Source organism: Aphidius gifuensis, linkage group LG5 (assembly GCF_014905175.1).
Source record: "Aphidius gifuensis isolate YNYX2018 linkage group LG5, ASM1490517v1, whole genome shotgun sequence".
Classification (NCBI taxonomy): domain Eukaryota; kingdom Metazoa; phylum Arthropoda; class Insecta; order Hymenoptera; family Braconidae; genus Aphidius; species Aphidius gifuensis.
Window position 1 is genome coordinate 4,415,760 of NC_057792.1, and position 27,166 is coordinate 4,442,925.

The window sequence follows — 27,166 nt, forward strand, 5'->3', positions numbered from 1 at the left end:
ATTTTCTTTTTATCTATATTGTTATATTTATTTTATATAATAAATTACTAATTATTTTCAGATTAATTTGATTTTTCGAAATTATTTCGAAATGACCGATTGAGTGAGAAAATATAATTTCCATCGCCGCAGCATTATTTCTAACGATATAAGCGCCCTCTGAGAAAATCCAAAGAAAAAAAAACAGATAGTAAAAAAAACGAAACAAGTAATACACTAAGTATATCTATATATATGCATTATATTTTTTTTTTTCATTATTATATACCGCCGTTTATGATTCAAACACATATGTGAGTTTTTTTTTTTTTATTATTAATATGTGGATATAGAAACCAATACATGTATGATAGTTGTAGAGGCTGGTTGAGGCCGGTATTATTTTCTCTCAGTTATATACATTTATTTTTTACATTGAATTTTCAGTTGGTCAGTTCGACGCGTTGGCTCTCGTCTGTTAGTTTAACCCGAGTGTACCTTTGTGTACAGCGGGACAGGAAAGACATCGAGAGGCATATTTTATTTTTTAATTTAATCATCAAAATTTCATTTAAAAAATTTCATAAAAACAATCACTAAACTTTCCATTAATATGAAATTTAATTTTTTGTTAAATTTCGATATTACAAAAATTTATTTCGATTATAAATTGCTATAAATGAAAAAAAAGAAACAAATTTAATATTTAAAAAACATGAAAAAAGTGCGAGAGAAAGGAATAAGTTTTTTAAAAAAATTGAATGTGATAATTTTAAATTAGTTATCCTTTTTTTGTATTTAATAATTTAAATGTATATTTGCAAAAAATTGAGTGAGTTCGTTCCCCCCTCGGGAACTTGGGCCATTCAACCTTGATTCCATCTACTCATCAGACCCAGTGCAAGAGAAGAAGAGAGTCAGGAGCTCATACAACAGAGTAGTTATACACAAGATACAACACTCGTCCAAAAAAAAAAAAAATAAATAAAAATAATATTTATAAATGAGTAAGAGCGTGCGTTGGTAGACACGGCTTATAGAAAAAAATAAAAAAACAACCATAAGAATGTGGAGAAAATTAAAAAAATTAAATATCAAAACGGGACTATTGAACTTGTATCTATCGTGTTGTTTACCAGCTGCATATTTACAGCATCAATAATTAAATGTCAAAATATATAAAAAAAAAAAAAAAAACAATATTAATTATTGATTGATGAAAATTAAATAATTATTTTTCAATTTCGAAATTATTTCGAAATTATTTTTCAATTTCGAAAATAGTGTTTTTTAAATTTCGAAAAGAAAAAAAATATATATATACATTGTGTTGATATATTTTTTGGATAAATCTTTGTGATTTATCAGTGTAGTTTTTTTTTTTTTTTATTATCTGTTTGATTCGATTCGAAGAAATCCTGTGTATAGATCAACTTGATCAGACAATTCCTGTAATGGTGTTGTCTCAACCACCACTGACACGCGCATCTTCCAGGACAACGTGAATGTGTGCGTAAGATAAAAAATACATTTTTTTTTTTTTCATAAAAATAAAAGATCTTTTTTATATATTCCCTCTTTATACTCTTGATGATGCTTCAGGTCTCTGACCAGAGCTACTCTTTGCATTCTGGCTGACACTGTGTGTCTGTCTCTTAAATTCACATTAAATAATAAATAAATAAATATAAAATTTATAATTTAACATGAGTTTCAACATTATGCAAATAAACATTACACTCTTATGTTCCTAAAATATTTTATATCCTAATTTTTTTTATTTTCTTAAATCATAAAAATAAAAAATTTACTTTTAAAAATTGTAACATCTTTTTTTTTTTTTTTTTTATGTAAATAAAATTATTTAAATATAATTTTGGAGTAATATTATTATTAGATTTAGTTTTAGACAAAACAGGTTTTTAATTTCAAATTTAAAACTCACATCTTGATAAAACTATTAAACTTGATTCAACCTTACCCACGTAAAATATTGTTAACGTCATTCTAACTTTCAATGTTACCTTAATAATATTATCTAATATTTTTATTTGATAATATACATAATATAAATTGAATAAGTAAATTTTTTTTTACAGCGAAATTTCATATTAATAGTTTGTGGAAAACGAGGCAAAAATGCCCTCGAAAAAACAGTATAATCTCGTGCACAATGACGAGTACGACACGAGGATTCCATTACACAGTGAGGAAGCATTTCATCGTGGAATCATTTTTCACGCAAAGGTAAATAATAATTAATAAAATATTAAAACAACAATAATTGTTGAAAAAAGAAAAAAACATTTTTATTATTGATTTTTTTATTTATTTATTATTATTTTTTTTAATTTAATAATAATAATTGGATGAAGGACAAATATGTTGTGTCAACGAAACGTCGACGTATGTGAGAAAGACGACGACGACGACGACGTTGGACTAACGAGCCGCACAAAACAATGAGGCCATCGACGACGACATGTGGATATTTTTGTACCTGATCACCACAACTTGCCATCATTTCTACGTCATTCATAGCACGTGTTTATTTCGGAATGTTTATCACGCATGTCCTCATCATTTTTTGATCCCTCTCGCATCTCATTATAATAAAATTTTAAAATTTATCACATTAATCGTTGATATTTAAAAATAATATTTAAAAAAAAACAACCAATTTTATTTTCTGTTATTTGAGTTTTAATTTTAATTTATTAATTATTATTATTTATTTTTTTTTTTTCAAGTTCATTGGATCTATGGATGTACCACGACCAACAAGTCGATTGGAAATTGTTGCGGCAATGCGTAGAATTCGAGTGAGTTTTTATTTTATTTTTTTTTTCAAATATCTTATTTCATGCTATTGATTTTGTATTAGAAAAATATGCGTATATTAAATTATTATATGTTTAAATTTTTTTTTTTTTAGTATGAATTTAAAGCAAAAGGAATTAAAAAAAAAAAAGTAACACTTGAAGTATCAGTTGATGGTTTAAAAATGAGTCTTAGAAAGAAAAAAAAAAAAAAACAATGGATTGATGAAAATAAAGTATTTCAAATGCATTATCCAATTTATAGGTAAATTATTAATAAAAAAAAATAATTATCCATCATAGAAAGTAATGTTATATTATTGTTATTCATTTCTCTTTTTAGAATATTTTACGTATCACATGACAGCCATGATCTAAAGATATTCAGTTATATTGCACGTGATGGTAACAGTAATTCATTCAAATGTAACGTCTTTAAATCAAGTAAAAAGGTAAAAATAATTAATTTTATTATCACAAATAATTTTCATTTACACTTTAAATAGAATATATAATTTCTCCAAAAATTATTCATCATTGAAAATTCAAAATTAAATACGACCTAAAAATAAAATAAATAAAAATTATCTTGCTCAAGATTCAGGTAAATGCAGTTGCCAAAATTAAAGTTAAATAAAACAAAAAAAAAAAAAAAAATTGTCGAATATAGCAAAAAGTCATATGCAGTTTATTAATATTACAATTTAACTTCACGACTTGTTGCGTCTAGTGTATGCACGTCTGGACCAATAATTATTTGCCTTGTTTTCATAAAATGAAACAAAAAAATTTAATAAATTAAGTAGCAATACAAAGCAATGGATAAATAATTAATTTGATGATTTTATATTTCTTTGACTCATCATAAAAAAAAAGTTGAAGAAAAAAATAAAAAATAAATTTATATGATTGCTTGAAAATTAATCGAGATTTAAATTTAATTCAATGTGTTGCTGTTTGTTAAAAGTGCCGGGTGTATTTAAATAAGCCAGTTATTAAAATAGCCCACCCATAGTCCTCTGTTTTTTTATTTTTTTTTTATTTTTTTCGTATTTTACTTTGGAAGGGGTAACAGAGTACTTCAGTACGCGTTTATGTCCGGTTAACATTAGATGATCTTTCTTCATCTATTAACTCAATTTACGAAACGAAAAAAAAAAAAAACAACAAACAACTGGACATTTTTGTATCATCAATTTAATAAAAATTAATTGAATGATTAATCATCAAATGACATACAAAGCAACATACTGGTACAAAGAAATTAAATAATTATATCAATCATTTTTGATGACTATTTTTATAATTATTTATTTGATTTTTTTATTGTAATAAAATTTGTGTTATTCATTGAATATTGTGACAAGTCTGGAGCACTACGTATATGTAGGTAACGAGGACAGTTTTGTGTGTCACACTAAACTCGAGTCCCTGAAGCCAGAGGGTCATGCGCCCATTTTTGTATTAATCTTGAAACAAATAAATAAAATTGATATAGTCATTGGAAAATTTAAAAAATAAAAAAAAAAAAAAATGTTAAAAAGTGTTGGAAAACTTGTTATTTCATCTGAAAATTCAACAAATGTTTGTGATAATAATCAAAGTCCAGGTACACCTGAACCATGTACACCTGGTGGAACAACAACAAGACCAAGAAAAAAATTATCATTTAAAGAACCAGAATTTTTTAGTTATTTAAAAATGAAAAGATCATCATTTAAAAAAAAATTATCTATTGAAAATCAAACATCATCATCATCACCAACAACAAGTTCATCAATACCATCAACTCCTTCAACTCCTCCAACTCCTCGTTCAATACAAACGACAAATAAAATTACATTAAATAATAATTATTTTAAAGAAGAAGATGAAGAGGAGGTGAATGACGAAAATTATGATGAACTTGAGGTAAACCAATGAAGAAAAAATAAAAAAAAAAAAACAAATGGATCAATGCCATTTGACTGAAATGTTGATATAATTTTTATTTATATAAAGAGTTGAATAAAGTATAATAATAGTAGTAGTAGTATAATTTTAACGACAACAATATAATGTACAATGTATTTTTAATATTTAAAATTAATTATTTTTGTATTTCTTTTTGCTTTTAAGAGTCAAGCTATGAGAGTTGTTAGAACAATTGGTCAAGCATTCGAAGTGTGCCATAAATTGAGTGTTAATGCTGCAACTGATGAACGTGATCAGGATATAACAATTGATAAAGAAAGAAGTAGAGATAGAAGTGAAGATCATCTACTTCGTAGTGATGATTACGAAGATGAGATGACAAATGAACGTCAAGATACAATTAATAGACCACGTTCATCATCACCAAATGTCAATAAAGATATATCATTATCAAATGATGGTGATGATGTTAATGAAAATCATCAAAATACAACACAATCATGTATACTAAGAACTCATGGTTCATCAACATCACCAATTAGACAATCACCATTAGTACGTTATAAATATTTTACATCAAATAACTCAATAACTTTCTAATTAATAAAATTAAAATTATATTTTAATGCTTTATGTATTTTAGGAAAATGTAGATAATGATATTTTACTACTTGGTGAAAATGAATTGACTTCATTGAAGCATGAAATACAATTACTACGTGAAAGATTAGATCAACAAAATCAACAAACATGTGCAGCTGTATCACATGCAAGATTATTACAAGATCAACTTGCTGCTGAAAGTGCTGCTAGAGTTGAAGCCCAGGTTATTATTATTTATATTAAATTTATAAATAATTACATGTTTAAAGATAAAATTAATAATAATAATAATAATAAACAAATACATTTCTAATTTTTCCGGAAACAAAAGCAATAATACAGTAAAGCCTTTGGCTTTCTTACCTTCACAATAATAATAATAATATAAAAATTATGATTGTAGACAAGAACACATCAGTTACTTATACAAAACAAAGAACTCTTGGAGCATATTGGTGCATTGGTGAGTCATTTGAGAGAACAAGAACGTACTTCCGGGACTCATGTAACAATGCAACAACACAATACAATTGGAACTGGTTCTTCTGTTAATCCACAAACTCCAACAGCACCAAATATTCCAAATCTTGGTCAGGTAACACTCTATCAAACAACACCGTGATTTAAAAAAAAAAAAATAAAAAAATACATATTTAAGACGGAATTTAAAATAATAATATTAATAATAATAATAATAATAACAATAATAATAATACATCTACCGTCGAGCTCAATGTTATACTTATTTCTCTATTTTTTTTTTTATTTTTTTTATTTTAAATATGAATGTTTTATTTTTAATAATAATTCTCAAATACTAGCTCTCTATTTTTAGCTATTTTATTTTATTTTTTTTTTATATACTTATATTATCGCAATTTGAAATTATTATGACAATAATGTTTTACTGAAATTTTAATAAATAATAAAGTGATAAATGATGCTGAAAAAAAAAACGTGATATGTTTGTAAACTGACATGAATGAATAAGTTTGTATTTTTCAATGTAAACGAAAAAAAAAAAAAGAAAATAATGCATTTGACATTAATTGATAATAATTAATTTTTTTTTTAATTTTGAAACTTTTTTTATATTAATAATAATAATAATAATGATTTTTTAAAAACTGATATTTATCTATTTTCTATTTTTGTTTTTTATTTTTGTGTTTATTATGTCACATGTGTATATTGCTTTAAACCCTGAGTTAATATATTTACACATTGGTGAGTGTATATATCTATTCAATATGCTACAAAGTAATCCAATAATAAACTACTGTGCGTGCATTGACTAAAAGCAATCTTATATATGTAAGATTGATCATCAAAAATTATTGGATTAAATATAAACAACTATCATCTAATTATACTGATGATCAAGGTAATGAATTAATTAAAAATAATTTATTTAATTTATAAATCTAATTAATTTTTATTTATATAATGCCAATGTTTTTGTGTTTGTGTGTTTTTATTTTGTGCTAATTATTTATTATTATAAAGATAAAGTAAAATAGAATTTTTGTATTTATTTAAAAATTATTTTATTAATTATTAATAAAATAGCGAAATGCTGGTGCAGGACAAAGTGGTGGTTCATCATGGGAATTGGAAGCTCCATCATTTACATATTCATATACACCAGAATCATTATTTACAAATAATAATGGAATTGATATTCATCAAGGATTTACAACATCAAATGATCAATTACATTTTCAAACACAATTAATGGAAAGACTACATAATATAAGTCCTTATCAAAATCAAAGATCACCATACACAACACCATCACCTTATTCAATGCCACAACAACCAAATTTTCTTCTATCACCAAGTTGTAACAAGCCATCGGTGAGTTCATTGAGGCGAGTGTTATATTATTTTAAATATATATATTTTAATTTATATAACAATAACAGATTTTGATAATTAATTTTTAAACTATTTGTGTTTGTAGAATTGTACACAACCATCATCCCTTCCCGGTTACTCCGTACGTGTATCACAAGGAAATAGCTTCGCCTCATCACCAATAATGTCACATAAAAATCAATCATTATTAACATCACAAAATTATGATATACATGATCCAATTAGTGAACTACATGCATTGATAAAACCACTTCCTTGTACATTACCACGTCAAAGAAGTAGCATGCATACAACAGCATCATCATCATTATTTGATAAACAACAACAACAAACACAAGTATTAAGATCAAGTTATCCAAATAAAATGGTTAATCAATCACCAATTAGTACAACTGGTACATCAACAAATACAACAATGATATTAGATCCACCACCACAAGGTAAATCAATGAGTGCTAGTTGTTCACCAGCACGTGATAATGTAAAGGATAATAATGCTAGTTCAAAAAATACATTGGCATCAATATTAACAACACCTGGACCTCCACCATCAAGAACAACTAGTGCTAGATTACCACCACGTAATAATGATCTTATTAGTCAAGTTCAAAGAAAAAATTGGGCACGACACACGACCAAATGATTATTTATTCAATTAAAGTTGTTTTTTTTTTTTTCCTTTTTCTTTTCATATTTAAAAATTGTTTATATATATATAGGTAAAAGAAAAAATAATAATGAAAGTTAAATATATAATTTTCTTTACCTTTATTAAATCCTAAAATAATATTTTATAATAATTTTTTTTATTTCGTTTAAATTTTAAATACCAAAAAAGAGAGAGAGAGAGAGAGAGTGTCAATGAAAATACCAACTGCACTCGACCTTCAGTCAGTTACCGTGATTGAGTGATTGGTGCTCTTTGCCACTTGCATAGTTGCTAATTTGCTATGTACATCTAAGTAAGTACTGTATGCATTTGGTCGCCAAAAGTTGAAAATTTTTTATTTCTTTCTATCAGCAATCATTAATAATTGTTGGAGGTGATCATCTCGAGATAAAAAAGACGTACAGCATACATAACAAACTTATCAACATGTCTTCGTTAGCAACTTAGTAAGTAAATTTTTTTAGATTTACTAAAATTAAAATAACAGAGTTTTTTGTTTTACTGTATTATTTTATATGACGCACTCAAAGAAAAATTTGGAAATCTACCCCAGACAATTTCAAGAATTAAAAAAATCATCACCCTCTCAAATTAATCACATAACCTTAGGTATTTATCACAACCACGTGTAAAATTTGACATTTAATGATATTTATGTTACATTAGGGCAGTGGGAATAATGTGTGAATTTCCAAAGCGTTGTAGGGGTAGTGCGTTTTTTGGAAATTCACACATTATTACCACTGTCTCTAGTAACATAATCTACTATTTTGCCCTGGTTGTACCTTAAGTAATATATAATATCAATATCTGCAAACTTGTAAATAATGTTTATAATGGTGTTTTTTTTTTTTTTTGTTTGTTAAAATAGTGATACTCCAGCTAAGTTACTCTGTGATATTAAACAGCGATTGATTGACGAGGGAAAACTATCAGAAGATGTAAAAAAAATTATTGATGAATCTATAGCTGAAGAAGAAAAATATATTGGTAGAATAGTAAGGGTCAAGATAGCAACTGAGCCAGAGACTCTAGAGTCGATTCGTAAAATATACCAAGTTCCATTCATATCGGAGAGATCCGAAAGATATATGAAAGCTATAAAAGTCTTAAATAAAAAGCGTAATGAACTTAAGTAAGTAAATTATTTTAAGATTTAAAAAATTAAAATGACAATTAATCACAAATTTAATGTATACTTCAAATTACAGGCTGTTTTGTAAAGAGACAAAAATATCTCCAACAATGGAACAGCTCATAAAAAGGAGAAAGCTTCTTGAAGAACTCACACAACTTGAGAAAGAACTTGATGCAGTCAAGTCCTGCAAAGAATAGTAAACGATGTTAATCTTTTTTTTTGCTACAAAAACATATGAATTCTCTAGATTAATATCGACGGCTATACCCTAAAGCTACGTGCTGGATCAATTCGACTTGGATGAAAAGCTTCAGAAGGAAAAATTGAAAATAATTAAAAACAATGAATATACCTATATAGTTTTTTTATATAAATAAAACAAAAAAAATCATTTGCTGTAAGCAATAAGTGTTTTATGTATTTATAAATATCAAATAAAAATGATTCTAGAAAATATGGGAACTATATTATTAATAGTAACTATATTATGCAAGTATTATTCAATTAAAGTTGTTTTTTTTTTTCCTTTTTCTTTTCATATTTAAAAATTGTTTATATAGGTATAAGAAAAAATAATAATGAAAGTTAAATATATAATTTTCTTTACCTTTATTAAATCCTAAAATAATATTAATTAATTTTTTTTATTTCATTTAAATTTTAAAAACAAAAAGAGAGAGAGAGAGCTAACAAATACCAACTGTACTTGACCTTACCGGCATCACAGATAAAAAAAAAAAAAAGAGAAAAAAATCTCCATCAATGTACAGCGCAGGTTAGATTGAAAGAAACAGTCAATGAAAATTATAACAAAAAAAAAAAAAAGGAGTGTAAATTAGTGTAAATAATTAGTTAAAGAATTTATTATCAAATTAATTTTAAGAGATTATAAATTATTTATGATGATTGAATCAAGAGATTCAAGGACTGAAAAATTATGGTCTGGAATGGCCTTTCGCATGTTGGTGGATACAGTCTCTCATCCTCTCCATTATGCAAAAGTTTTAATTCAGGTATTAAGCTTAAGTTTAATCATAATAATTTTGCAATATTTTAATTATGATAATAACATTGTTGATTATAATTATTTCAGATTGGTCATGAGCCAATACCACCATGGGCCACCAGAACATTATTTGGAAAACCAGCTTTAGCACTGCCAAATATTTTTCAATATGGTAATAATATTATATATATTTTTATTTATCATTAATTAAAGCTTAATAATAATTTTAACATTGTTAATTTTTTTTTAGTAAGATATATCAAAAGTGTTGATGGTTTTACTGGATGTTATCGTGGTCTTGTGCCAAGATTATGTGCACATTCAGTAAGTGCTATTGCCGTTGACAGTACTGGTGAATCAATTTTGTTTACTGAATATTATCCAGAAATTGAAAGAGATAAAGATGTTGATGTTGATGATTTACCTGATCATCAAAGGTATTTATTTAATTTCAAATTGTGTACATCATTCAATTATCTTTAAACATTTTTTTTATCATTCAGGAGAGCAATTTATGTTCGTGAACTTGTCAAAGATATAACTTGTCGAGTTGCTGGTATTATTATCAGTCATCCATTGGATGTCATTACAATCAGAGCAATGGCACAATTTGTTGGTGGTGAAACAAAATACAAGTAAGCTATTATTTTAATTATAAAAAAAATCTCGAAATAATCAACAAAATTAATTAATTTTTACATTTACAGTGGTGTTTTTTCATCTATAATAGAGATATACCAAGAAAATGGATTAACTGGTTTTTATTCTGGTCTTTTACCACGTTTAATTGCAAATATTTCAACATTGGTACTTGTCAGTGGTACAACATATATTTTAAATAAACATTTTATTCGTGATCGTGAAATTCGAGGCTATACTGCTGATGCAATGACAGTAATATTAATTTTAAATATACATATTAATTTTCAAATAATAATATCAACAATATTAATAATATTATTATTTAATTTCAGTTCCTATCGAGAAATATTACAGATCCATTTTTGGTTGTTTATCATTGCATGGCTGTCAACAATTCTGGGCAAGTATTAAATGAAAATCAAATTTATATCTAATTAATTGAATGTATCATTAATTTATTATTTATTTTAGATTAATTGCTGGTTCACCACCACACATGCCAATTTACAATCGTTGGACTGATTGTTGGAGACACTTGGCATCAATAAATGGTCTTAAACGTGGAAGTAGTGTGCTCTGGCGTTATTACACTGCCCCACAAATTATGTAAACCAAATTTAATAATTTTAAATTAAGTTCAATTCAAATTGGTTCAATAAAATGTTCAATGTATCCTATAATTTTCAATTAAAAAAATAAATACAAATAAATGAAATTAATTAAAAATAATTAAATGACCGATAAATTGACTATTAATTCAGTTTAATTGTAAAAACAAGAAAAAAAAAAAAAAATCAATTGTTACAGATTAAAAAATTTAAGTAAGAATATGATCATTTGGATATTTAATAACACGTGGAAATTCTTTAATTTGTTCTTCAGGTATATGATCAAGTCTTACTGGAACTGGTCGCAATTGTTTAATTTGATTACTAACATTTGCTAGTATTTCTTCTGGAACATTTTCATCTTCATAAATATGTAAACGTTGCATTGTATGTCTACGTTGAATTGTTCCTTTCATTGAATGATATACAGCTTTTTTAACAATCATTGTTGGATTTTTTTTATGTAATTCCCAAGCAAGAGTCCAAGTATCACCAGAATGATATGTTGTATGATGAAAATAAACTCTTTTTGTCCAATCATCACCACGTAAAGCAATGTCTTTGCTGTTAATTACCACAACATGATCACCACATTGATCTAAATAATATAAATAAACATTTATAAATCAATATAATAATTTATCTATTTAATTATTATAATAACTTACTCATTGGATGATAAATTGGCTTAGTTTTTCCCATTAAATATTTTGATATTAATGGTGCACTTAGATATGGATCTTGCCATTTTGCATCATAAATATGCCAAACTCTTGCAAATGTTGCCCATTGCTAAAATAATAATAATTGTCATTGTTATTAATTGTAAATATTTAAATTTATATTTGTTCATTTATTTAGAGGTTATAAATTTTTGTAATATAAATTAATCATGTCAACTTACCTGGGATCTTCTGATAATTGACATTGAACTTTTTTATTTATTATTACTTTTTATTGTATATTAAAAATTAATTTTTTTCTTTTATTGTTTATGATTTTACAATGTTCATTAAAGACAAAATTTTTATTGTTATTATATAGAGCTTTAATTATAATAACAATAATCACAACAACAATTATTTTTTTTTCTAAAATGGCTGGCTTGTTCAGCGCCACCAGTGGCCCTTTATGCACCAGATCATTTGACAGGTTTTTTTATTTTTGGAGTGTTTTGGAGCAAATGATAATAAATGGCAAAATGAAAAAGCTATTGTTAAGTTACTGTCAAGAAATTATATATTTATTCCATGATTTTTAAAAAGAACAAAAATTTATTTTAATGACAACAAAAGTAAATCGAAAAAATGGAATATGATTATCTGCCCTTGCAGAAAAAAAAAGACGTACATAATAAATGTTGTGGTGGTAAATTTTGGTGTATAAAGGTAAATAAAACAATGATTAATTTATAAATTAATTTGTTTAATATATAATGATTGTTTACAGGATATTTGTGGAATTATTTGTGCAATATTAACATGGCTATTAATTATTTATGCTGAATTTGTTGTCATGGTTATAATACTCCTTCCAACAATTAACACATTTTATTCAAGTGTCAATATGGTAATATTTCAAATGCTTACATTTTTAGCATTTGCATCACATCTTCAAACAATGTTTACAGATCCAGTAAGTTAATTATAACAGAGTTTTTATTATTCTTTCAAACTTAATACAATTAATGTATAAATTATTTCGATAAAATAGGGAGCAGTACCAAAGGGTAATGCAACTAAAGAAAAAATTCAACAAATGGGATTTAGAGAAGGTCAAATAATATTAAAATGTCCAAGATGTTGTTCAATAAAACCTGATAGAGCTCATCATTGTTCAGGTAATGTAAAAATTATATTATATTTTAACTTGTAATATAACAATTAAATTTTTATATTTAGTATGTCAACGTTGTATTAAAAAAATGGACCATCATTGTCCTTGGGTTAATAATTGTGTTGGTGAAAATAATCAAAAGTATTTTGTACTTTTTACTGTAAGTAATATATAATAAATTTTTTTTTTTATCTCATTCAGGTAAATTGAAATGTTACTGTATTTTTTTTAAAACAGTTTTATATCGCTGGTATTTCATTACAATCACTTTTTTTGTGTATACATCAATTTACAACATGTGTAAGACAAGAATGGAGAGAGTGCTCGACATTTAGTCCACCAGCAACTGTTGTTTTTTTATTATTTTTAACATTTGAAGCATTATTATTTGCAATTTTCACTGCAGTTATGTTGGGAACACAATTACAAGCAATATGGAATGACGAGACGGTAATGAAAAAAAATAAAAAATAAACAATTATTCTTATTTTAATTATTAAAATGAAAAAAGAAGTATAAACTAATTATTATTTTCTAGGGAATTGAACAATTGAAAAAAGAAGAAGCAAGGTGGGTAAAAAATAGTAAATGGAAATCAATTAGAGCTGTATTTGGTCGTTTTTCAATTGCATGGTTTTCACCATTTACATCACCACCAAATGCTAAAATTAAATTAGACTCTTATTTATATTCTGTTTAATTATTTAATAGAAATGTTGTATATATTATTTTATTGTTGTGAATATTTATACATCAACAAATAAATGTCGAAAATTAAAAATCATCATCGTGATCAAAATGGCACGTCTACAAGAGAAAAAAAATGATCAATTTAAATATTTAATATTTTTATCAATATTTGTATATCGTGTTAAAGACCAGGCTATTTTTTTTTTATACTCTAAAACGAGTTATCAAACTGATAATAATAGTAGTAATAATAATAATTCAGGGAAAAGCAATTTTTACTGTCATCGTACCTAAAACTAATATGTAAATAATGATATTGATTTTTATTTTTTTTTAAAGATCTATCACGACTTTTATACAAATTTCGAATTTCGATTTTATCAGAATTATTTCGATTAATTCACAAATTTATTTTAATCAAATGTATTTTTACTTTTCCTCGTTTAAAAGTAAACGCAAAAAAAAAAAATATGTGTTAGAAATTTAATTAATAGCTAATATTTTTAATTTCAATTTTAAAAATTAAATTAAATCTTCCGGATAATTTAAAAATTACATGTAATTGTTTTATCAATACGCACATTGAATTAAAAATTTTTTCGTAACAATAATTTATGTTATTTTGTAGATGAAATAATATGTTTTAATAAAATGTGCAATTTGTGTGATAACTATTAAACTATAATCGTAAAAAAAAAACAAAAAAAACTCATGAAATTCTATACAAATAAAATCAAAGAAAAAAAACAAATAATTATATTAATAAAAACACAGTAATTGTCTTTTAATAAATAAATAAATTTATATAAATTAAACCAGGAAGTATTGTGAATATTAATTTTTTTAATAAAGTCATAAATATAAGTATGCCTTCGAGGGTAATAATGATCAAGAATGTATCTCATGTTTTCTACGAAAAACCAGAATTCAAGCTTTCGCCTTCAAGCAAGCTGAAAATAATTTAAAAAAACGCATCAAAGAGAGTAAATATATCTTGATACTCTTGTTGAAAACTTTCATTTGCTATTTTTTTTTATATTTTTATTATTAATTTACAAGATCAAGCCTATAATATCTGGTTTTGTATCAAGTGTCGATTCAAGTATCATCGTACAGCATTTCCATTATGGTTTATAAAAAAAAAAAAAAAAAGAAAAAACTTCTTTCTATATGTATAAACTTCTTTCGTAAAATAACCAATGTGTATGTTATACTTAAAATGGGAGATCAAATTCTTGCTGATTGGACAAATATTTTATTTACTTTCACTTTTGTATTAACTTTGCAAAAAGCAGGAGTTACTCAAGCACACACACGCACTACGTTCATTGACAGATAATAATAAAAAAAAATATATATATATAATTTTTTTATTTTAATTATAATTTACACAAGTTTGCCTTTAAATTGACATCATTGATGTGACAGAAAAAGTGAGAACGACTATTTTAAAACTTCAATAAATAAAAAATATTAAAAAACCACCATGTATAAGGTAAGTTGTTTCTATAAGGCGTAATTCAAGTAAAAGTTAATAAATTAATATTGATTATTGGTATTTTAAATATTATTTTTTAATTTACAGATAATAATTTTTATGATTTTTGTAAAACAAGTTATTCCATATGATCCAGAAGATAAAATGTTGAAAATGATATTATTACCAAAAGATGAATTTGAAGCATTTTATCAAAAAGGAATTCAATCAGAACAAGAAAATTCAGTACGTCCAGCTCATCTTCATGGTTCTTTTAATGCACATAGAAATCCAGCACTTATTGGAGTACCAAATAGTGCAGCTTATGGTTTTCGTTTTGATGGAAAGCGACGTTTCAATTACGACTAAGCGAAAGCCTTCATAAGGTTAAAGCGAAAGTCATTTTTTATTTTAATATCATTAATAAATACCAATTAATACGTCACTAATAAATATATTTATAAAAAAAAAAAAAAATTATTTTATCTGGTTTCTTTAATTATTTGTCTATTAAAATTATTCTGTATTTTTGTTTGTGTATCAAGATTTAATAATATATATCAAGAGGAAGAAGATTATTATGATAAAAAAATTCATAGCAAAAAAATAATAATAAATAATAAATATAGAGAATCATAGTTTGTGATGGATGAGTACATTTGATATATAGGTATAAATAGTTAAAATTTTCTTGTGAAAACATAAATCAATATTATCGAGTAAAAAACTATGCATAGAAGTTGATGTAGATATTGTAATATGTAGGTGTAGGGGGGAATTTTTATGGGCGTTTCTTCATCACCTATCATTACTCTATAAAAAAAAAAAAAAATGCAATCTGAAGGCCGGATTTTATTTCCATTTTTTTTTTTTCTTAAATAAGTGAAGTTAATCTCTTGCAAGAGTTGTTCTTCTGATCTCTTTTTTTTTAAATTTATTTTTTTTTTATTCAACTGTCTCTGTAGGCGATAGGCGATATCTAATTGAATCAAGTTTTTATGTTTCTAAAAATTTTGATGTACAAATAAAAAAATATGATATGAATAAATTATTTTTCTTTGAGAAATATCATTTTTTTTTTTTATCAAATGACCAAATTTGGTTTTTAAAATTCAACTGGTTTTGTAAATATCGATTCTATATTTTTTAAAATAAATTCGAAATTATTCTTAATCGAAATTATATGTGAATCTTCTTCATAGAAAAAAAAAAAAAAAAAACTTGTCTTTGCTCGTATAAAGAGTCATACCAATGCGACCTTGATGTATTTAATATTTGCATTGAAAGTACAGGGGCATTTTAGATGGTGTGTTTGATAAAAACATGGGGGATTTTTCTTCATTGGGAAAAATGTGAAACTTAGCGTGTCTAAAAATATTATATGGATATCTTTAAATGAAAAAAAAAATTATAATTTACAGAGGTTAAAGAATTTTCTTGTTTTTTTTTTTCTACGAAAGGAAGTTACCATAAATATAATAAATCATATATTTTATTGACACGTACTCTAATGTACTATAAAACAATATTTAATTAAAAAAAAAAAAAACCACAAAGAATTAAATTAATATAAAAATAATTTAAAAATTTATTGAAGTTTATAAATTTTTGTTTTTTATAAATAATCATACTCTGGTTTATATTTTCATATATATCTGAAATTTACGGTCTGTATCTTATTGCATGCATCAGGAGTTGATAAAATTACTATAAAAATTATTTTTATATTCCTATTAAATTGACAAGTGATGGATAAGAGATAATACTGTACCAATAATTCAAAAGAAAGTACAGATAAAATTTTATTGAAGATGAAAAATAATGATTTAATAAAATTTTTTTATCAAATTAAAAATGTTCTATTTGTTATAATCTTAAAAAAAATTATACAAAAATTTTTAATATATATTAAAGACATAATATTTATAATATTAAAAATAAATAATTATCTCGAATTACAATGAATTTAGTAATTGAGTGATTTATCAAACGCATCAGTTGAATTTTTGATAGACTAATTGGTTGAATGAGAAAAAAGATTTAAATTTTTTTGTAAAATAAGATGAGAAATTAATAATGACTTAAGGAATCATAATATTTAAAATAAGTGATGTATAAAAAAAATATAAACACAAGTACTTAGATACTGATAGAATCTTGGTGTACCGAGACATATGCGTTTCAATTCAACGAAGCAAGCCTTTAAAAGACGTGAGACCATTGGTGGCAAACGACAGTCGTGCAAGTAGTCGGACTCAGTGAAGTGCGTCCAATGGATCCGTCATTGAACATGAGGATCTTATTTCTAATAACGGTGAGTGTTGTATTAATACGAGTGACTAGATTAAATTCAATCCCTTATTTTCTTTTTTTTTTATTTTTCTACATTTACATGAATAATTAACAAAAATAAAATACCAAGAACTTCAGTATTTAAATTAAATAAACAAGTGTTTAAAATAAATATTTTATTTTTTAGATTAGCTTTTTTTTTCTGTCGATAGTAATATCGGAAGGTGATCTACCAAGTGGGTAAGTGTTAATAAATAATTTAAAAAATTAATAAAATGTTAGATAATGTATTTTTTAATTTTTTTAGAACAAATGTTCAACGTGTACCACGAGCTCTTGTTTTACACCCTGTTATGAAAGTTGATTCAACTGAAGAAGAAGATGATGATGATGGTAGTCCATTTGATTGGATTGCAAATGCATTTCATCGTATGATAAGACCATCTAAAAAAGTACACAATAATAGAAAATTTTTAGGTCCAATTAGAGTACCTGGTTTGAATGATGATGTATTTATAAAACAATTACAATCAAATGCTAAAAGTCGTGTTGTTATTAGAGTCATGCCACAACCGAATATGAATATGCCATATGATCAATCACAATATTATCATAATCAACAATTTCAACCACAACCACCATCACCATCATATTATTATCAACAACCACAAACATCACCAACACGACCTTTACAAACATCAGGTGGATTTATGCCTGTTTCACAGCCAACATTATCATCATGGACACAACCACAACAGTACTATCAACAAAATTATAATAAAAATTTACCAAACAATTATAACAATAATAATTATCAATATCAAAATTATCAACAGCCACGCTATCAATATTCTAATCCATATAATCAGCCATATCATCAGCCATATTCAAATTCATATTCAAATTCATATTCAAATCAACAACAAAATTCTTATGGTACCTGGAATAATATTCCCAATAAAAGTAATAAAACACCATCAAATAATTATTATTCAGGCTCATTGAGATCTACAAATTATCCAAGTTATCCACCATACAATGATCAGTCACATGAAAATTATGATAATCATACAATAAGTGATGATGAGTATAATCAATTACAAAATGATGAAATTGAATTGCCAAAGGTTAAATCAACAACAGCTAAAACATCATCATCAGAATATAATGAAGTATTTAGATCTGATAGAATGGTACCAACAAATCCAACATGGAAAAATCGTTTTTGGGTTAATAACAAGTCTGGAAAATCAACAACGACAACGACAACTGAACGTTCACATGATGATGATGATGATGATAACAGTAATAAAAATAATGATGATAATGATAGTGATGATGTACAAAAAGGAAAAAAAAGATCATTAAAAGGTAGAAATAAATTTAGTTCAACTGGTATTCAAGTAATTTCAGCTCCTGATTTAAATAGTGAAAAAGAAAATGATCCATTATCAGATTCTAGTTCACGAATGGATGATGATGATGATGATGATAATGATGGTGTAATTATAAAAAATCATTCTAGATTAAATAGAGGTGAGTCACTGGATCATACAAATGATAATAAAAAAAATATTAATGATGAAAATTTAAATTGGAAATCAAGTAAATCATCATCAAGAATTAACAATGATAATATTAAATTAAATAATTCAACAGAAAATAATGTTAAAAGAATTATGAGTTTATCAGAAAATCATTGGAAACATTATAATTTAAAAAGACCATTTAAAAATTCATCTGGTAATAAAAATAATAAAAATAAAAAAATAAGAGTTGTTGAAAATGTTGTTAGTTCAGTGTCAATGACAAGTTCAAAGGGTACACTAAAATTACCAAAAACAAAAAATCATTCTTAATATTAATTAATTATTATTGTTGTTGTTGTTGTTGTTATTAGTAAAATTGTTGTTATTTTTTTAATTATATTATTGATTTTTAATTTTTGTAATTTGTTGATTTTTTTGTGATAATTTATGTTTTACTATTTTATCAAAAAAAAAAACTGTACTGTAATTAAATTTTCTCTCGTTTTTTTTTTTTTAATCGTTTTCTTTTTTTAATGTAAATAAAACCAGTCTGAAAAATAAAAAAAATAAAATAGGGTGGGTTTGTGGATTTACTCTTTCTATGCGTTTGAAAATTATTTAGTTGACATTGAATTTACCTTTTACTTTTAAATGAATTAATTGGCAACATCGAATATTTACTATATAGAAATTACTGGTGACAGTTTTATGTAAACTTTGAATTAGAAATATAAATGTAAATTAAAAACAACTTATTTTTTATTTCATTTAATAATAATAATAAAAAAAGAAATGATTCAATTTATTAAAATTTATTTCTTTTATTTCAATGATATCAAGTAGATTTTATTTATAAAAAGAAAGAGATAGAGAAATAAAAAACCATTAGCCAAATGATTATAGAAATTTCTAAGCAAGCGAAACAAATTTTTTAATTTTTTTTTCGATACGTGATACAGCTCAATCACACGCCAGTTGAAATCAAGATCCTATTATGCATTGAGAAAATAAAAAAAATAATAAAATAGATTCTATTTTATTTGCTTATAAAGATGAAACAATTTCACTTTTGATAAATAATTAGTTATAAATAAAACTACAATATATATGTAAAATATTATTCTACTTGCAATAAATAATTATTATAAATTTGTTATTATTATTATTATAAATTATTATGCATATAAGAAAAAATTAAAAATCGTTGTGGTAAAATTTTATAACTATTTTTCTTTTTATTATTATTAATTAATGATCAATGAACATTAGTTACAAGGAAGATATTTTTAATGTTGTATTTTTTTTTTTTATGATATTGAAATACATATCATGTGGAATTGTATCAATTATGTCTTTTATATTTGTTCCGGTTATTAAGAACTGAATTACACTCTGCTGAGTTTCACTGAATATATTTTTGTGGTAATCTGATGCACCTTGTGAATTTCATATAAAAAGAGATTGTTTTTTGCGCAAAATGTACAGTTAAAGATTTTCATTGTTAACAGAAACAACAACGAAAATATTATAAAGAATATATATATTTTTTTAAATAAATAAAAAAACATTTATTTATAAACAATATGAAGATTAAAAATTTGGTAATAAATTTATATTAAATTTATTGGGTTAAAAAGTTTAAAGCTCTAACAATAGAATCTTTTTTCGACAATGAAAAAAAAGTCAATAATTAATATTAAAACAATTTTTTTTTTTTTCTTTTTCAGTGCATATTAGCATGTCTAGTGGCAATATTAATTTTCGACAAACAATGTGAAGGGTAAAAAGAATTAAAAAAAATTATAAATAAATAACTATTAATCTATGAAAAAATAAAATATAATTTTTTTTTTGTTTTAGAAAAAAAACAGTGATTCATATACCTTATAAAATAAAAAATATAAAACATACACATACTGTTTTTAAATTGATACCACATTCACATTTATCAAAAAGAGAAGATTCAGGTGTTACTGAAAAAGAAGAATTTGATCATTTCAAAAAATGACAATAATTATTAATCAAATAAAAAATTAAAAATAACACAAAAATAAATCCAATGCTGGCACCAAAGAAGACGATATTTTATTAATTTTTTTTTTTCATATAATATACAGTCGAATTTTTTATAACAAGTTAATCTTAAATGTTTTTTTCTAAAACAAAATAAAGTACAAAATAAAATAAAAAATATAAACCTTATCTAATTTTATAACCATTCAATTAATTCCCATCATTTTTTCATTAAGCAAAAATAATTAACAAATGTTTCACCTCTTTTATCAAGAATGCACCATCAGCTATTTATAAATAAATAAAAAAATCAATAAAAAAATATATTTATAGATAAAAATATAAGTCTTACTCCAATTACTGTGTATTTTTTTTTTTTTTTTTGTTTGGAGTGACATGATAGCTGCAGGGAAAAATAATTCAATTTAAGATTTAGTGGTAATTGCGAAAGCGAGACTCAATGTCAACCAACCGTGTTTTTTTTTAATCTTAATAAATAGATAATAATATTAAATTTTACAACAATAAAAATTAACCATGACAAATATTTATCTCATGGATTTATATAAAAACAAAGACGTCAACAAGTGATCGTTTTCAATTGCAATTGGTTAGTCAAACTGTTAACAATTCAACTTTTATATAAAATGGTAAAAGTTTTATTTTATTATTTAATTTTAATTGACATATTGATATACAGCTATCGAAAGTTACTATTATTTCTTCGAGTATGTTTGTTTTTTTTTTTCAATTTTAAATCATGATTTATTTCAAAATCATTAGTGGAATTTGTTTTTTCTTTTTTTTTATCAATTATAATATAAATATATGAAAGTGTTTCGATTTATAAATTTTATATAATATACATTTAAAATGATAATAATATTTTTTTCAGGAATCAAAGATTGTTATTTTTTTTTTGATTATTTTTGGAGCTTTTGACGTTGGAGAAAGTGACCAGTAAGTTTGTATAAATTAATAAAACTTTAATTAAAAAAAAAAAAACAAGTAAATATTTGTTAATGTTTTTTTTATTTTTTTTTTTTATCTATAATTTATTCAACTTGTTTTTTTTTAAATAATCATATAATATATTTTCAGTGTTCATTTAAAAATCCACGTGCCACAAATAATTAAAGATCATATTCATACAAAAACAGTATACGTTAATAATAAGCCAAAAAAAAATAAAAAAAATAATCAAAAAAAAACAGTACATCTTGAAAATCATCATGAAGATGAGAGTACTTGGAATTCATATCATCGACATCATCATCATGGACTAAGTGTTGGCAAAGATGATGAAAAATTACAAAAAAATAATATCATTCCACAATTACCAATATTAATAAATAAATTTAATTTTAAAAATCAAGCTGAGCCACCAATTCCATTCTACGATGATTACAAAGATAATTCAGCAAGTATTGAGGATTTTCATGATGATAATTTACCTGGAAAATTATTTTTTAATGATGGTATTACGGGCTATGCTTATCCACCACAGTATGATCAATATGAAAACATAAATAATGATGATTATAATTATGAAAAAAATTTACACAATGAAAAATATAAAAGAGGACAACAAATACAGAATGGACATATTATTAAAAATTCAATGAAAAATTTTTATGATAATAATATCAATGAAAATTCAGCAAGTAGTGGTAGTGAAGAAAATTATGGATATGGTTATTTTACAAAATTATTAACTTGAATATTTTATTTATTTATTTATTTATAAAATAATGAAAAAATTTATTTGTAAATTAGTTATTTGATAAATAATTAAATGTTAATGTTTTTTTATTTTAAGGATAAGTGATAGAAGATAAACACTGATGATTGTTTCGATAAAATTATAAATATATTTGAAAAAAAAAATATATTATTTTACTGAAAGAAAAAAAAAAATTATTTAATTAATTTATTATAAAAATATGTACGGTAAAATTTCAAATAATAATTATAATTTTTACAGTCTATAAGCTATTTATTTTCATTATAAAAAAACAATATTAATAATAAATTATTTAGAAGTAAAAATATTTTTTTTTTCTTTTAAACTTTCGTCAAATAATTTGTATACATTTATAAACCAAATTTTAATGCTTTATAAGCAGCAGCAAGTTGCTGTAATTGCATCAATTTTTTTTGGCTTTCATCGTGATTCCATAAAAGATTATTATATTTTTCCTCATGACCAAAAATTTCAGATGCTTCAGGAATTATTGGCTCACCAATTGAATACCCAAGAACTTCCCATTTATTATCATTTTTTTTTTTTTCTTCTTGTTTTACTATTGTACGAATGTGCTTAATTGTTTTAATATAATATGGTACATGAATAATCACACGATCACTAAAAATAAATTAAACAACTAAAATTCAATAATAAATAATAAAAATATATATTAATTATATCAAAATTTAAATAATTATTAAATCAATAGTTAAAAAATTTATGGTAGATACATATAAAAACTTACTGTTCGATATCTCCATGACAAATCTTCACCACAGTCACGGATATTATTAGAAAAAACTAGATAGAAAATAATAAAAAAAAATTAATACATCAAATGAAATTCTATACAATTAATTTATAATTTTTTTTCTTTATTAGTATGTATTTTTTCTTTTAAAATTGTCAATTATATTTTTAAAAAAATTACCAATAATGTTGACATAATTTGAATTAAAAAAAAAATATTTAGAGTACTTGTTTCCTCTGTTCTGACAAATTTTGTTCTGTCAGTGCAACAGCAGTGATGGTCTTATTTTATACTATACATAGATGCTAATCTTAAATACATAAAAAATAAATACACAGTAGCAACACCGCTATGAATGTAAAAGCGTGAAAGGACGACATAATAATAAAAATTAAAAAAACATTAATAATAACAATAAATTACAAAGAAAACAATGAAAACATATAATTATACAATTGTTTATTCATTTCAAACAAGAAAGATATTTTTTGTATAAAATAAAAAATAATCCTTTCACCTTTAACTAAAGTCAGGGACAATAATCACAAGTTCAAGGCCGAATTGAAAGAAATAATTCGCAAATCTTTTTATAAAAATACTAAAAAAATATAGTAAGTACATTTTCTGAAACACCGAATACCTCCTTAGTCATTATGCTATCCTGTTAAGAATTCTCAGATTTTTTTCAACGACTGTCGGAGCAATTTTTGAAATTATTAGAGGATTATAAAGTGAAAAAGGTATAATCATAAAAAAAAAATTAATTACCTCTTTGCTAATTATATTCTCCTAATAAGAATTGACAATTTTTTCAAAAGCTGCCAGACGAAAATTTTATTTTATTTTTTAAAAAAAATTGCAATTTCTACTAGGAGAATATAATTAGCAAGGAGGTATTTGGTGTTTTATAAAGTTTACCTCTTTCATTTTATAATTCCCTAATAAAATTAATTTTTCGTCCGGCGATTTTTGAAAAAAAAACTGCAATTTTTACTAGGAGAATATAATTAGCAAGGAGGTATTTGGTGTTTTAAAAAGTTGACCTCTTTCATTTTATAATTCCCTAATAAAAATAAATTTTTCGTCCGGCAGTTTTTAAAAAATCAGCAATTTCTACTAGGAGAATATAATTGGCAAAGAGGTATTTAGTGTTTTATAAAGTTTACCTCTTTCATTTTATAATTTCCTAATAAAATTAATTTTTCGTCCGGCAGTTTTTAAAAAATCAGCAATTTCTACTAGGAGAATATAATTGGCAAAGAGGTATTTGGTGTTTTAAAAAGTTTACCTCTTTCATTTTATAATTTCCTAATAAAATTAATTTTTCGTCCGGCAGTTTTTAAAAAATCAGCAATTTCTACTAGGAGAATATAATTGGCAAAGAGGTATTTGGTGTTTTGTAAAGTTTACCTCTTTTAATTTATAATTCTCTAATGAAATGGAAATACAATATAATAACAAAATAATACAATAAATATTCAAAATAGAACAAGGTATTTGCATGATTCACCTCCTGTGTTACCTGTTTTCCTAATATATTCAAAAAAAATTTTATATTGTTAAAAAAAATATGAAAAAATAAAGAAAAAAAAATGTCTTTTTTAACAGGAATATAGAATGAGCAAAGAGGTATTTGATTTTATTTACGGTTCACCTCCAGCCCTTCCTGTTTTTCTAATATCTTAAAAAAAAATTAAAATCCCTAAGAAAAATAAGAAAAAATAGTAAAAAAAAATTTCTTCTCGAACAGGAATATAGAATGAGCAAAGAGGTATTCAATTTTATTTATGGTTAAATGTTTCCAATTTAATGTGTAATGTGATAAAAATTATGTACATTTGAAAAATTAATTTTATAATTATAACTTAAGTTAAAAGGGTAAAGAAAGCGAATTTTATTCATTTCCGTAAATTATCGTTGTTCATAGAAAAACAAAGTGTGAAAGGTGTGTTGTTTCAACAAAAAAAATAAAAAATCTTGACGTAAAATTTGCCAATTACCAATTGACATAATACGCAATAAATTTAAATTTTTTTTATCTTCAAATTATACCTGTCGACTTTCGATTTTTATTCTTCGAAGAAAATTTAATTTTCTGACAGTTTTCTACTGAAATTTACATTTTTAAAATGACAAAACAAATTATATGCACACAATAATGAAAATAAAAAATAAATAGAGGTAAACAAAATTATTGCTTTCATTTGATTTTGTGATCGAGAGAAAGTCGATCAATGTTTAAATATAGATTAATAATTATGCCAAAGTATATATGATTGGAAGTTTGAGTCAACAAAGTTTATGAAAACTTCAAGATGTACGATAGCAGCAAAAAATAGAATAAAATAACCCAGAATTATGGATCAAACCTGATAATTATTTAAAAATATGAAATAAAATTTTTCAAGATCATCGATTAAAGAGCAGCACAATGTATAAAGTTAATACTTGAATGAATAATAAAAGTCAACAATTTATCATAGATAATATTTATATGATTATGAATTTATTAGATTTTTATGTTGTGATATATTTTTTCTTTTGATTTTGAATAAGATATGCCTCAAAGTCTTCCATACAAATTAATAACATTTAAATGATTTTAAATTAATTATTTAAACACTAAATGATAATTCTAAGAAAATTTATATTCACTATTATTGTTTGGTTTAAGTACGTATTAGATATTTTTTTTTTTCCAGAATAGTTGTAAATTTTTTATGGTCTTTTTGACAAGCATAAATATGCATAGCATGTGCTAATAAAAGTCAATGTGCATTGGGATGACAGCTACACTGCACCTGAGTTACTCAAATTAAAAAAAAAATCAATATAAAATAACTATAAACTCACTTTAATTGATGATGCATTAAAATTCTTTTAAGTTTTTCATGTAAGGCATGACCTAAAATTTAAATAAATAAACGTTAGTGGTGAAAACTTGAAACATCAAATTCTATTTTATTTTAAAATGCACATTAAAATGAATTAACGCTTAATAAAATATCTCTAAAATAAATAATTATCAATAAATAAACTAAAAGTGAATTTATTGATATAAAAATGTTCATATTTATAAATAATATTTATAACAATTAAAAACAAAAATATATTTAATTTAGAAATTTTTAAATAACACAATAATATTATTTGAGTATTGTTTCATTTATTTATCTAAAAAAATCAAATAATTACGAGACTCCAAGCTTTCCAGTCTTTTAGAAAATTATAAATTTAGTTAATAATTAAAAAAAAAAAAAAAATTCATAATGAGGTAAATGTAAATGTACTACGAATTTCACAAGATTTCATATTGATAAAATTTTTAATCCAATCACGCCCATCTAATGAGTTTATAATTTTTTTCCAGACAAAAATCAAGTTTATAAATCTTGTTTTTCATATAAATAAAATTCAAATAAAATATATATAATAATTTATTTGTCACCTACTTTTATAGAATATTTAAAAATAAAAAATTTATATCAAATAATGTAAATTATTTTTATTTACATTGTACAATAAGGAAACTACAATTATCCTATCAAACAATTATTTTTTTTTTATATCGCTT

General features: G+C 23.9%; 8 protein-coding genes and 1 long non-coding RNA gene across 10 annotated transcripts; 6 read left to right on the top strand and 3 right to left on the bottom strand.

Moving 5' to 3' along the window:
• The first annotated feature begins 1,282 nt into the window (after window positions 1–1,282).
• LOC122857005 (carboxyl-terminal PDZ ligand of neuronal nitric oxide synthase protein) lies at window positions 1,283–7,950 on the top strand. Its single transcript, XM_044158970.1, has 10 exons — window positions 1,283–1,488; window positions 2,079–2,226; window positions 2,730–2,801; window positions 2,915–3,063; window positions 3,142–3,250; window positions 4,917–5,267; window positions 5,356–5,538; window positions 5,719–5,910; window positions 6,885–7,172; window positions 7,279–7,950. The coding sequence occupies exons 2-10, from the start codon at window positions 2,119–2,121 to the stop codon at window positions 7,834–7,836; spliced, it is 2,010 nt and encodes a 669-aa protein (XP_044014905.1). The 5' UTR covers window positions 1,283–1,488; window positions 2,079–2,118; the 3' UTR covers window positions 7,837–7,950.
• Window positions 3,212–5,790, bottom strand: LOC122857007. The gene is made up of 2 exons (XR_006374168.1): window positions 5,679–5,790; window positions 3,212–4,267 (listed from the first exon to the last, which is right to left on the bottom strand). It is a non-coding gene; the product is annotated as an uncharacterized LOC122857007 (long non-coding RNA).
• A 4-nt stretch (window positions 7,951–7,954) lies between the features above and the next one.
• LOC122857006 lies at window positions 7,955–9,377 on the top strand. The gene is made up of 3 exons (XM_044158972.1): window positions 7,955–8,309; window positions 8,735–8,998; window positions 9,075–9,377. Exons 1-3 carry the CDS (start codon window positions 8,290–8,292, stop codon window positions 9,196–9,198), a joined length of 408 nt encoding a protein of 135 aa, XP_044014907.1. The 5' UTR covers window positions 7,955–8,289; the 3' UTR covers window positions 9,199–9,377.
• A 378-nt stretch (window positions 9,378–9,755) lies between these two features.
• LOC122857008 (mitochondrial carrier homolog 2-like) lies at window positions 9,756–11,276 on the top strand. Its single transcript, XM_044158973.1, has 7 exons — window positions 9,756–10,014; window positions 10,095–10,179; window positions 10,258–10,444; window positions 10,511–10,642; window positions 10,715–10,901; window positions 10,982–11,049; window positions 11,121–11,276. The coding sequence occupies exons 1-7, from the start codon at window positions 9,901–9,903 to the stop codon at window positions 11,257–11,259; spliced, it is 912 nt and encodes a 303-aa protein (XP_044014908.1). The 5' UTR covers window positions 9,756–9,900; the 3' UTR covers window positions 11,260–11,276.
• Window positions 11,277–11,378: 102 nt separating this feature from the next.
• On the bottom strand, window positions 11,379–12,354 carry LOC122857010 (39S ribosomal protein L13, mitochondrial-like). The gene is made up of 3 exons (XM_044158975.1): window positions 12,162–12,354; window positions 11,926–12,049; window positions 11,379–11,855 (listed from the first exon to the last, which is right to left on the bottom strand). The coding sequence occupies exons 1-3, from the start codon at window positions 12,183–12,185 to the stop codon at window positions 11,467–11,469; spliced, it is 537 nt and encodes a 178-aa protein (XP_044014910.1). The 5' UTR covers window positions 12,186–12,354; the 3' UTR covers window positions 11,379–11,466.
• Window positions 12,355–12,389: 35 nt separating this feature from the next.
• Window positions 12,390–14,829, top strand: LOC122857009 (palmitoyltransferase ZDHHC3). The gene is made up of 6 exons (XM_044158974.1): window positions 12,390–12,645; window positions 12,707–12,892; window positions 12,971–13,097; window positions 13,159–13,253; window positions 13,331–13,543; window positions 13,632–14,829. The coding sequence occupies exons 1-6, from the start codon at window positions 12,565–12,567 to the stop codon at window positions 13,791–13,793; spliced, it is 864 nt and encodes a 287-aa protein (XP_044014909.1). The 5' UTR covers window positions 12,390–12,564; the 3' UTR covers window positions 13,794–14,829.
• Window positions 14,830–15,073: 244 nt separating this feature from the next.
• LOC122857011 lies at window positions 15,074–15,746 on the top strand. The gene is made up of 2 exons (XM_044158976.1): window positions 15,074–15,278; window positions 15,369–15,746. The coding sequence occupies exons 1-2, from the start codon at window positions 15,270–15,272 to the stop codon at window positions 15,627–15,629; spliced, it is 270 nt and encodes an 89-aa protein (XP_044014911.1). The 5' UTR covers window positions 15,074–15,269; the 3' UTR covers window positions 15,630–15,746.
• A 1,695-nt stretch (window positions 15,747–17,441) lies between these two features.
• LOC122857012 (probable serine/threonine-protein kinase clkA) lies at window positions 17,442–19,481 on the top strand. Of its 2 annotated transcripts, none has more exons than XM_044158979.1 (3): window positions 17,442–17,574; window positions 17,740–17,792; window positions 17,835–19,481. In XM_044158979.1, the coding sequence occupies exon 3, from the start codon at window positions 17,906–17,908 to the stop codon at window positions 19,409–19,411; it is 1,506 nt and encodes a 501-aa protein (XP_044014914.1). In that variant the 5' UTR covers window positions 17,442–17,574; window positions 17,740–17,792; window positions 17,835–17,905; the 3' UTR covers window positions 19,412–19,481. The 2 variants fall into 2 exon arrangements, with proteins under 2 accessions (XP_044014914.1, XP_044014912.1); XM_044158977.1 differs by having other exon boundaries at window positions 17,860–19,481.
• A 3,677-nt stretch (window positions 19,482–23,158) lies between these two features.
• On the bottom strand, window positions 23,159–23,857 carry LOC122857013. The gene is made up of 3 exons (XM_044158980.1): window positions 23,773–23,857; window positions 23,587–23,642; window positions 23,159–23,459 (listed from the first exon to the last, which is right to left on the bottom strand). The coding sequence occupies exons 1-3, from the start codon at window positions 23,785–23,787 to the stop codon at window positions 23,189–23,191; spliced, it is 342 nt and encodes a 113-aa protein (XP_044014915.1). The 5' UTR covers window positions 23,788–23,857; the 3' UTR covers window positions 23,159–23,188.
• Between the last annotated feature and the right edge of the window lie 3,309 nt (window positions 23,858–27,166).